This window comes from Protopterus annectens, chromosome 9.part0, assembly GCF_019279795.1.
Source record: "Protopterus annectens isolate FY-2018-M chromosome 9.part0, PAN1.0, whole genome shotgun sequence".
In the NCBI taxonomy this organism is placed as follows: Eukaryota; Metazoa; Chordata; order Ceratodontiformes; family Protopteridae; genus Protopterus; species Protopterus annectens.
Genome location: NC_056743.1, coordinates 232,307,364 through 232,320,734, shown reverse-complemented (window position 1 = coordinate 232,320,734; position 13,371 = coordinate 232,307,364). Strand labels below are relative to the sequence as shown.

At 35.6% G+C, this 13,371-nt stretch overlaps 1 protein-coding gene across 5 annotated transcripts in view; it reads right to left on the bottom strand.

The window, feature by feature from the left end:
• TUB (TUB bipartite transcription factor) overlaps positions 1-13,371 on the bottom strand; it is a 1,349,284-nt gene that overhangs the window by 118,755 nt on the left and 1,217,158 nt on the right. For all 5 annotated transcript variants that reach the window (XM_044082798.1, XM_044082804.1, XM_044082799.1 and 2 more), the window contains one exon: positions 1,495-1,609. In XM_044082798.1, coding sequence (XP_043938733.1) covers positions 1,495-1,609 — 115 coding nt within the window. The remainder of the gene's footprint in view (positions 1-1,494; positions 1,610-13,371) is intronic.

Below are 13,371 nucleotides of genomic sequence, written 5' to 3'. Positions count from 1 at the left end.
GTGTGTGTGTGTGTGTGTGTATGTGTGTGTGTATATGTGTGTACATGTGTGTGTGTATTTATCTATATATCAACACCAAGATCATATAAAAGTGGAAGAAAGGGCAAATATGAGCATGCAAGCCTTGATCTTTATCCCTTTATGACAGCCGCCAGGCTCCTACTACTTCACTTGTTTGCGATTGTGTGTGTGTGTGTGTGTGTGTGTGTGTGTGTGTATATATATATATATATATATATATATATATATATATATATATATATATATATATATATATATATATAAATATAAATATGCACACACACACACTCATATGCATAAGTATAAACAATATATATAGGTGTGTATATATATATATATATATATATATATATATATATATTTATATATATATATATATATATATATATATATATATATATATATCTATATCTATATATATATATCTATATATATATATATATATATATATATATATATATATATATATATATATATATATATATATATATATAGTTCCCCTTTACAATCCAGAAATACTGAAAGCTCGAATTTCAGTATCTCGGGACCATAAAGGCGAAAATGTAAAAACTCAAAAGTGCATAAGCGCAAATTTGAAAAGCTCGAATCTGTGCTAATGGAGTGTAGCAACAGGATGGGAAGTGTTTGGCAAGGATGGTTTACGGAAGTGAAGGTAAGTGAGTGTATGTGAGTTTTATTGTAAGTTGTGCATGTGGGTTAGGGTAGTGAGGTTTTGTTTGTGTTTGTGTATGTGTGATATGTGTGTGTGTGGGGGGGGGGTGTGTGGAATGTCTGCATGTGAATGCTGCATTTTTCAACTGTTAGTGCGATCTCCGAGTTGGTATATATAAGTAGGAGGGGTGCAGGGAGGCTTGCCCCCCTGCGTAGATTTAGTGCAGGATTGTGTAGTTTGTGTGCTGTGGGTTAAATGGTGTGCATGTTGTGTGGTGTATGGTTTGTGAATGTTCGAGATTTCAGTTTTTCGTGTTTGTGTGTTTCGGGATTGTGGGCTGTTTGACTTTATAGTTTCGAGATACTGAAATTCGAGCTTTCAGTATCTCAAGATTATAAAGGGGAACCATATATATATATATATATATATATATATATATATAGAAAGAGAGAGAGCTTGGAGAACAGAGATCATGTGTTATTTTCATGGGGTTCTTGTGTAAAACATAAAATATTTTGTACTGTAATTTTAAATATTTAAAAAATAATAAAAGAACAGTTGACTAGCTTCCAGGACACTCATTTATGTACTAAATAGATTAGTGTAATGAAAAAGAAATATAATTTTAGTAGTGCTAAATAGATATAGAAACTAGATGCCTGAATGACAGTCATCAAGGCTTGTCATGTACATAGGTTCATATGTTGATATTAGGCAACAGGCCAGTAAGGCTACTTGAAGTCTGGTCACTGCAGTCCTGGTGAGTCATTTGAAAATTACAGTACTTGTCAAACACTTACATAACAGATGGCTGCTAGTTCCTGACGTAGGTTGCTTGCCTCTAAGCTTGAGGTTGTTTTCATAGGATTTACTCCATTGTCATAAACTGTGAACTTGGTTCCCATAAGGTTTGATCTATAACAAGATATCGCATTAATTATTCGGTCATTGAAATAACTTAAGATAAAATCTTAGTACTTTTATACTCTGACATACAAGCCATATCCATATTTTGACACCCAGCATACGTATAGCAATTTCTCTTTTAATTTGCTTTTAATTAATTATTTCATTATCCTAGACAAACTCTTACTGCAGATTTTGATTCATTTTAGGTATTAATGTTGCATAAAATAGAAACGGTTATACATCTTCAGCTACAGTACAAGACCAGAACTCATCTGATTGATTTAGCTCTTAGGTTACCCAGATAACAAATGAAAAGTTTCTCAAACTATTTATTTTTTCCTTTATAGTCAGCAACAGCTTAAAAAAAGTATGAAACATTTCTCAAACTATTTCTTTTTTCCTTTATGGTCAGCAACAGGTTAAAAAAGTATAGTAAGTTACATAATTTGAAGAATGGTTTCAGGACATTTTTTTCCTCTGGCCTGTGTCAAAAAGTAACCTGGAATAAAATCTTAAGTTTAGATTCTGAACAACACTAACCAACTGCAAACTGAAATGCAGGGTTCCTAAAGTAAAATTCAGAACAATGCATATTAAATGCAAACTGCAATGTTTGATTAATCATTCTCAGTGAAAGATTTCAGACTTGGCAGCAAGCTACAAGCAAATGGTCTGAATGCATTAACATACCCTGTGTGATAGTTGCAGTGCTCAATAGTCTCATAAGCACTGCTTAAAATGATTCTGTTACATAACCTTGTTTACTAAGGTAAACATATTACACAAATTTGTAAATGCTATAGTCTATCGTGAAATAGAGAAATCTTATAGAGTCGAATTTCCATACTAACATACATCTTTTTAATAAATATCAGCCATATGCATCAGACTTTGCTATCCTAACAGGTAATAAAAATTATTAATCCAAATCTGGATCCCTAAACTTACTAGTAGTAAGTGAAGAGAGAACTGGATGTCAGTCACTTTGGGTAAGATGCCACATTCAGACTCTTTGGAAAACTCATGTCACTCAGTGTGACTACTAATGGCACATGATCATGATCACTGCAGTTCTGAGGTATGACTACTAATGGCACATGATTGTAATCATGATAACTGCAGTTCTGAGGTGTGACTACTAATGGCACATGATTGTAATCATGATAACTGTAGTTCTGAGGTGTAACTACTAATGGCACATGATTGTAATCATGATAACTGCAGTTCTGAGGTGTGACTACTAATGGCACATGATCATAATCATGATAACTGCAGTTCTGAGGTGTAACTACTAATGGCACATTATCGTGATCATGATAACTGCAGTTCTGAGGTGTGACTACTAATGGCACATGATCGTAATCATGATAACTGTAGTTCTGAGGTGTGACTACTAATGGCACATGATCGTGATCATGATAACTGCAGTTCTAAGGTGTGACTACTAATGGCACATGATCGTGATCATGATAACTGCAGTTCTGAGGTGTGACTACTAATGGCACATGATCATGATAACTGCAGTTCTGAGGTGTGACTACTAATGGCACACGATCATGATAACTGCAGTTCTGAGATGTGAATACTAATGGCACATGATCGCGATCATAATAACTGCAATTCTGAGGTGTGACTACTAATGGCACATGACAATGATCATGATAACTGCAGTTCTGAGTCAGTCTCTTTTATTGGCATGTAAATCATACCTTGCTTTATATCATCCATTTCTGGTACCCTGAATGACTATTTTGTACTTTTTGTTAAAAGCAGTTATGTGTGCCACAAGTGTCTTTGATTATACCTGAGCCTTTGTCCATATCTGGGTTCTACAGTGTGGGACCTTAGTGTATAATCTCGACTGACAACAACTTCCTGTTGCTCCAAGTAGTTTCCAAATGAAATTTATATTTTGTCAACTTTCTGGGGTTAGAAAGCAGTTCTAGATTATATTTTACACTTCTGTATCTGCTGAGCTCTTTAAAAAGCTCACTTTGCATTAGCTCCTTTAAACCAATAAAAAGACACAGTGACAAAGGTAACATTTTCTTCATTCTTCTGCCCTGAACTATCTGCATTGGGAATGACCTAAAACGTCCTAACTCCAAGATTCTAAACTCACATAGATCATTAATCCTGCACTGACCAGACAATTCTTCCGTACAGGTTTGGTCCTAACTGAAAGATTCTAAACTCACATAGATCATTAATCCTGCACTGACCAGACAATTCCTCCCTACATTTTTGGTCCTAACTGAAAACTAATAAACTCACAGAGATCATTAATCCTGCACTGACAAGACAATTCCCCCCTATGTTTTTGGTCCTAACTGAAAGATTCTAAACTCATACAGATCATTAATGTGCACTGACCAGACAATTCCTCTGTATGTTTTTGGTCATAACTGAAAGATTCTAAACTTACATAGATCATTAGTCCTGCACTGATCAGACAATTCTTCCCTACATTTTTGGTCCTAACTGAATGATTCTAAACTCACACAGATCATAAATCCTGCACTGACCAGACAATTCCTCCATATGGTTTTGGTCATAACTGAAAGATTCTAAACTCACATAGATCATTAAAACTGTAATGACCAGATAATTCCTCCGTACGGTTTTGCTCATAACTGAAAGATTCTAAACTCACAAAGATCATTAATTCTGCACTGACCAGACAATTTCTCTGTACATTTTTGGTCATAACTGAAAGATTCCAAACCCACATAGATCATTAATCCTGCACTGACCAGACAATTTCTGCATATATTTTTGGTCCTAACTGAAAGATTCTAAACTCACATAGATCATTAATCCTGCAATGACCAGACAATTCCTCCATTCGCTTTTAGTGATAACTGAAAGATTCTTAACTCACATAGATCATTCATCCTGCACTGACCAAATAATTTCTCCATACGGTTCTGGTCATAACTGAAGGATTCTAAACTCACATAGATCATTAATCCTGCCCTGACCAGACAATTCCTCCCTACGGTTTTTGGTAATAACTGAAAGATTCTAAACTCACATAGATCATTAATCCTGCACTGACCAGACAATTCTTCTGTACGGTTTTGGTCCTAACTGAAAGATTCTAAACTAACATAGATCATTAATCTTGCACTGACCAGACAATTACTCCCTACGTTTTTGGTCTGAACTGAAAGATTCTGAACTCCATAGATCATTAACCTACACTGAACAGACACTTCCTCCCTACGTTTTTGGTCCAAATTGAAAGATTTTAAACTCACACAGATCATTAATCCTGCACTGACCAGACAATTCCTCCCTATGTTTTTTGTCCTAACTGAAAGATTCTAAACTCACATAGATCATTAATCCTGCACTGACCAGTAAATTCCTTACTATGTTTTTGGTCCTAACTGAAAGATTCTAAACTCACATAGATCATAAATCATGCACTAACCAGACAATTCCTCCATGCGGTTTTAGTCATAACTGAAATATTCTAAACTCACATAGATCATTAATCCTGCATTGACCAGACAATTCCTCTGTACGGTTCTGTTCATAACTGAAAGATTCTAAACTCACATAGATCATTAATCCTGCACTGACCAGACAAGTTATCCTTACGTTTTTGGTCCTAACTGAAATATTCTAAACTCACATAGATCATTAATCCTGCATTGACCAGAGAATTCCTCCCTACGTTTTTGGTCGTAAATGAAAGATTTTAAACTCACATAGATCATAAATCCTGCACTGACCACACAATTCATCCCTACATTTTTAGTCCCAACAGAAAGATTCTAAACTCACATAGATCATTAATCTTGCATTGACCAGACAATTCCTCCCCAGGCTTTTGGTCCTAACTCAAAGATTCTAAACTCACATACATTATTAATCCTGCACTGACCACACAATTTCTCCCTACGTTTTTGGACATAAATGAAACATTCAAAACTCACATTGATCATTAATCCTGTACTGAACAAACAATTCTTCCCAACGTTTTTGGACATAAATGAAACATTCTAAACTCATATAGATCATTAATCCTGCACTGACCAGACAATTCCTCCATATGGTTTTGGTCATAACTGAAGGATTCTAAACTCACATAGATCAATAATCCTGCACTGACCAGACAATTCCTCTCTACATTTTTGGTCATAATTGAAAGATTCTAAACTCACATGGATAATTAATCCTGCACTGACCAGACAATTTCTCCTTACGTTTTTTAGTTCTAACTGAAAGATTCTAAACTCAAAAAGATCATTAATCCAGCACTGACCAGACAATTCCTCCCTATGTTTTTGGTCCTAACTGAAAGATTCTAAACTCAAAAAGATCATTAATCCAGCACTGACCAGACATCTCCGACTTACAGTTTTGGTCAAAACTGAAAGATTCTAAACTCACACAGATCATAAATCCTGCACTGACCAGATAATTCCTCCGTACGGTTTTACTCATAACTTAAAGATTCTACATTCACATAGATCATTAATTCTGCAGTGACCAGACAATTTCTCTGTACGTTTTTGGGCCTAACTGAAAGATTCTAAACTCACATAGATCATTAATCCTGCACTGACCAGACAATTCCTCCGTACGTTTTTGGTCCAAACTAAAAGATTCTAAACTCACATAGATCATTAATCCTGCACTGACCGGACAATTCCTCCCTACATTTTTTGTCCTAACTGAAAGATTCTAAACTCACATAGTTCATTAATCCTGCACTGACCAGAAAATTCCTTCCTACGTTTTTGGTCCTAAGTGAAAGATTCTGAACTCACATAGATCATAAATCATGCACTGACCAGACAATTCCTCTGTACGGTTCTGGTCATAACTGAAAGATTCTAAACTCACATAGATCATTAATCCTGAACTGACCAGACAATTCCTCCGTACGTTTTTGGTCTTAAATGAAAGATTTTAAACTCACATAGATCATTAATCCTGCATTGACCAGACAATTCCTCCCTAAGTTTTTGGTCCTAACTGAAAGATTCTAAACTCACATAGATCATTAATCCTGCACTGAACAGACAATTCCTCCCTAGGTTTTTTTCCTAACTGAAAGATTCTAAACTCACATAGATCATTAATCCTGCACTGACCAGAAAATTCATTCCTATGTTTTTGGTCCTAACTGAAAGATTCAAAACTCACAGAGATCATAAATCCTGCACTGACCAGATAATTCCTCCATACGGTTTTGGTCATAACTGAAATATTCTAAACTCACATTGATCATTAATCCTGCACTGACCAGACAATTCCTCTGTACAGTTTTGGTCATAACTGAAAGATTCTAAACTCACATAGATCATAAATCATGCACTGACCAGACAATTCCTCTGTACGGTTCTGGTCATAACTGAAAGATTCTAAACTCACATAGATCATTAATCCTGCACTGACCAGACAATTCCTCAGTACGTTTTTGGTCATAAATGAAAGATTTTAAACTCACATAGATCATTAATCCTGCATTGACCAGACAATTCCTCCCTACATTTTTGGTCCTAACTGAAAGATTCTAAACTCACATAGATCATTAATCCTGCAATGACCAGAAAATTCATTCCTATGTTTTTGGTCATAACTGAAAGATTCTAAACTCACATAGATCATTAATCCTGCACTGACCAGACAATTCCTCCATACACTTTTAGTGCTAACTGAAAGATTCTAAACTCACATAGATCATTAATCCTGCAGTGACCAGACAATTCCTCCATACGTTTTTGGTCATAACTGAAAGATTCTAAACTCAAACAGATCATTAATCCTGCACTGTCCAAACAATTTCTCCGTATGTTTTTGGCCCTAACTGAAAGATTTTAAACTCACATAGATCATTAATCCTGCATTAACCAGACAATTCCTCCGTACATTTTTGGTCCTAACTGAAAGATTCTAAACTCACACAGATCATGAATCCTGCACTGACCAGACAATTCCTCCCAACATTTTTAGTCCTAACCGAAAGATTCTAAACTCACACAGATTATTAATCCTGCACTGACCACACAATTCCTCCCTACGTTTTTGGACATAAATGAAACATTCAAAACTCACATAGATCATTAATCATTTACTGAACAGACAATTCCTCCCAAAGTTTTTGGTTCTAACTGAAAGATTCTAAACTCACATAGATCCTTAATCCTGCACTGACCAGACAGTGCCTCCCTATGTTTTTGGTCCAAATTGAAAGATTCTAAACTCACATAGATCATTAATCCTGCACTAACCAGCCAATTCCTCCATTGCTTTTAGTGCTAACTGAAAGATTCTGAACTCACATAGATCATTAATCAAGCACGGACCAGACAACTCCTCGCTACGTTTTTGGTCCTAACTATAAGATTCTAAATGCAAATATATCATTAATCCTGCACTGACCTAATAATTTCTCCGTGCGGTTTTGGTCATAACCGAAGGATTCTAAACTCACATAGATAATTAATCCTGCACTAACCAGACACTTCCTCCCTACAGTTTTTTGGTCATAACTGAAAATTTCTAAACTCACATAGATCATTAATCATGCACTGTCCAGGCAATTCCTCCGTACAGTTTTGGTTATAACTGAAAGATTCTAAACTCACATAGATCATTAATTCTGCACTAACCAGACAATTCCTCCGTACATTTTTGGTCATAACTGAAAGATTCTAAACTCACATAGATCATTAATCCTGCACTGACCAGACAATTCCTCCCTACATTTTTGGTCATAACTGAAGGATTCTAAACTCAGATAATTAATCGAGCACTGACCAGACAATTCCTCCATATGTTTTTGGTCCAAACTGAAAGATACTAAACTCACATAGATCATTAATCCTGCACTGACCAGACAATTCCTCCCTACATTTTTTGTCCTAACTGAAATATTCTAAAATCACATAGATCATTAATCCTGCACTGACCAAAAAATTCCTTCCTACGTTTTTGGTCCTAACTGAACGATTCTAAACTCACATAGATCATAAATCCTGCACTGACCAGACAATTCATCTATACGTTTTTTGTCCTAACTGAAAGATTCTAAACTCACATAGATCATTAATCCTGCACTGACCAGACAATTCCTCCCTACGTTTTTTGTCCTAACTGAAAGATTCTAAACTCACATAGATCATTAATCCTGCACTGACCAGAAAATTCCTTCCTACATTTTTGGTCCTAACTGAATGATTCTAAACTCACATAGATCATAAATCCTGCACTGACCAGACAATTCCTCCATACGGTTTTTGTCCTAACTGAAAGATTCTACACTCACATAGATCATTAATCCTGCACTGACCAGACAATTCTTCCCTACATTTTTAGTCCTAACAGAAAGATTCTAAACTCACATAGATCTTTAATCCTGCACTGACCAGACAATTTCTCCCTAGGTTTTTGGTCCTAACTGAAAGATTTTAAACTCACATAGATTATTAATCCTGCACTGACCACACAATTCCTCCCTACGTTTTTGGACATAAATGAAACATTCAAAACTCATAGATCATTAATCCTGTACTGAACAGACAATTCTTCCCAACATTTTTGGTTCTAACTGAAAGATTCAAAACTCACATAGATCATTAATCCTGCACTGACCAGACAATTCCTCTTTATGTTTTTGGTCCTAACTGAAAGATTCTAAACTCACATAGATCATTAATTCTGCACTGACCAGACAATTCCTTCCTACATTTCTGGTCATAACTGAAGGATGTTAAACTCACATAGATCATTAATCCTGCACTGACCAGACAATTCCTCCCTACATTTTTGGTCATAACTGAAAGATTCTAAACTCACATAGATAATTAATTATGCATTGACCAGACAATTCCGCCATATGTTTTTGGTCCAAACTGAAAGATTCTAAACTCACATAGATCATTAATCCTGCACTGACCAGAAAATTCCTCCCTATGTTTTTTGTCCTAACTGAAAGATTCTAAACTCACATAGATCAATAATACTGCACTGACCAGAAAATTCCTTCCTACGTTTTTGGTCCTAACTAAAAGATTCTAAACTCACATAGATCATAAATCGTGCACTGACCAGACAATTCCTCCATACGGTTTTTGGTCCTAACTGAAAGAATCTAAACTCACATAGATCATTAATCCTGCACTGACCAGACAATTCCTCCGTACATTTTTGGTCCTAACCGAAAGATTCTAAACTCACCTAGATCATTAATCCTGCACTGACCAGACACTTCCTCCCTACGTTTTTGGTCATAACTGAAAGATTCTAAACTCACATAGATCATTAATCCTGCACTGACCAGACAATTCCTCCACACAGTTTTTGTCATAACTGAAAGATTCTAAACTCACATAGATCATTAATCCTGCACTGACCAGACAATTCCTCCCTACATTTTTAGTCCTAACAGAAAGATTCTAAACTCACATAGATCATTAATCCTGCACTGACCAGACAATTCCTCCCTAGGTTTTGGTCCTAACTGAAAGATTCTAAACTCACATAGATCATTAATCCTGCACTGACCAGACAATTCCTCCCTACATTTTTAGTCCTAACAGAAAGATTCTAAACTCACATAGATCATTAATCCTGCACTGACCAGACAATTCCTCCCTAGGTTTTTGGTCCTAACTGAAAGATTCTAAACTCACATAGATTATTAATCCTGCACTGACCACACAATTCCTCCCTACATTTTTGGACATAAATGAAACATTTAAAACTCACATAGATCATTAATCATGTATTGAACAGACAATTCTTCCCAACGTTTTTGGTTCTAACTGAAAGATTCTAAACTCACATAGATCATTAATCCTGCACTGACCAGACAATTCCTCCAAACAGTTTTGGTCATAACTGAAAGATTCTAAAATCACATAGATCATTAATCCTGTACTGACCAGACAATTCCTCCGTACCTTTTTGGTCATAACTGAAAGATTCTAAACTCACACAGATAATTAATGCTGCACTGACCAGACAATTCCTCCGTAAGTTTTTGGTCCTAAATGAAAGATTTTAAACTCACATAGATCATTAATCCTGCATTGACCAGAGAATTCCTCCCTACGTTTTTGGTCCCAACTGAAAGATTTTAAATTCACATAGATCATTAATCCTGCACTGACCAGACAATTCCTCCCTACATTTTTAGTCCTAACAGAAAGATTCTAAAGTCACATAGGTCATTAATCCTGCACTGACCAGACAATTCCTCAATATGTTTTTGGTCCTAACTGAAAGACTCTAAACTCACATAGATTATTAATCACAATTCCTCCCTACATTTTTGGACAAAAATGAAACATGCAAAACTCACAAAGAATATTAATCCTGTACTGAACAGACAATTCTTCCCAATGTTTTTGGTTCTAACTGAAAGATTCTAAACTCACATAGATTATTAATCCTGCACTGACCAGACAAATCCTATGTACAGTTTTGCTCATAACTGAAAGATTCTAAACTCACATAGATCATTAATCCTGCACTGACCAGACAATTCCTCCCTACGTTTTTTCTCCTAACTGAAAGATTCTAAACTCACATAGATAATTAATCCTGCACTGACCAGAAAATTAATTCCTACGTTTTTGGTTCTAACTGAAAGATTCTAAACTCACATAGATCATAAATCCTGTGCTGACCAGACAATTCCTCCATACAGTTTTGGTCATAACTGAAATATTCTAAACTCACATAGATCATTAATCCTGCACTGACCAGACAATTCCTCTGTACGGTTTTAGTAATAACTGAGAGATTCTAAACTCACATAGATCATAATTTCTGCACTGACAAGACAATTCCTCCCTACATTTTTGGTCATAACTGAAAGATTCTAAACTCACATAGATCATTAATCCTGCACTGACCAGACAATTCCTCTGAATGGTTTTGGTCATAACTGAAAGATTCTAAACTCACATAGATCATTAATCCTGCACTGAACAGACAATTCCTCCGTACATTTTTGGTCCTAACCGAAACATTCTAAACTCACATAGATCAATAATCCTGCACTGTCCAGAAAATTGCTCCATACAGTTTTGGTCATAACGGAAATATTCTAGTCTCACATATATCATTAATCCTGCACTGACCAAACAATTCCTCTGTATGGTTTTGGTCATAACTGAAAGTTTCTAAACTCACATAGATCAATAATCCTGCACTGAACAGGCAATTCCTCTGTACGGTTTTGGTCATAACTGAAAGATTCTAAACTCACATAGATCATTAATCCTGTACTGACCAAACAATTCCTCCCTACATTTTAGGTCCTAACTGAAAGATTCTAAACTCACATAGATCATTAATTGTGCACTGACCATACAATTCCTCATACGTTTTTGGACATAACTGAAAGATTCTAAACTCACATAGATCATTAATGCTACAAAGACCAGACAATTCCTCCGTATGTTTTAGGCTCCTAACAGAAAGATTCTAAACTCACATAGATGATTAATCCTGCAATGACCAGACAATTCTTCAGTACGTTTTTGGTCCTAACTGAAAGATTCTAAACTCACATAGATCATTAATCCTGCACTGACCAGACAATTCCTTCGTAAGTTTTTGGTCCTATCTGAAAGATTCTAAACTCAATTAGATCATTAATCCTGCACTGACCAGACAATTCCTCCATATGTTTTTGGTCCTAACTGAAAGATTCTAAACTCACACAGATCATTAATCCTGCACTGGCCACACTATTCCTCCCTACATTTTTGGTCCTAACTGAAAGATTCTAAACTCACATAGATCATTAATCCTGCACTGACCAGACAATTCCTCCCTACCTTTTTGGTCATAACTGAAAGATTCTAAAGTCACATAGATCATTAATCCTGTTCTGACCAGACAATTCCTCCATACGTTTTTGGTCCTAACTGAAAGATTGTAAACTCACATAGATCATTAATCCTGCACTGACCAGACAATTTCTCCATATTTTTTGGTCCTAACTGAATGATTCTAAACTCACACTGATCATTTATCCTGCACTGACCAGACAATTCCTCCCTACATTTTTGGTCCTAACTGAAAGATTCTAAACTCAAATAGATCATTAATCCTGCACTGACCAGACAATTCCTCCCTACATTTTTGGTCCTAACTGAAAGATTCTAAACTCACATACATCATTAATTCTGCACTGACCATACAATTCCTCGTATGTTTTTGGTCATAACTAAAGGTTCTAAACTCACATAGATCATTAAACATGCACTGACCAGACAATCCCTCTGTACGTTTTTGGTCCTAACTGAAAGATTCTAAACTCACATGGATCATTAATCCTTCACTGACCAGACAATTCCTCTGTAAGTTTTTGGTCCTAACTGAAAGATTCTAAACTCACATAGATCATTAATCCTGCACTGACCAGACAATTCCACCATACGTTTTTGGTCCTAAGTGAAAGATTCTAAACCCACATAGATCATTAATTCTTCACTGACCAGACAATTCCTCTGTAAGTTTTTGGTCCTAACTGAAAGATTCTAAACTCACATAGATCATTAATCCTTCAATGACCAGAAAATTCCTCTGTACGTTTTCTGTCCTAACTGAAAGATTCTAAACTCACATAGATCATTAATCCTGCACTGATCAGACAATTCCTCCATATATTTTTGGTCCTAACTGAAAGAATCTAAACTCACATAGATTATTAATCCTACACTGACCAGACAATTCCTCCGTACATTTTTGGTCATAATTGAAAGATTTTAAACTCACATAGATCATTAATCCTG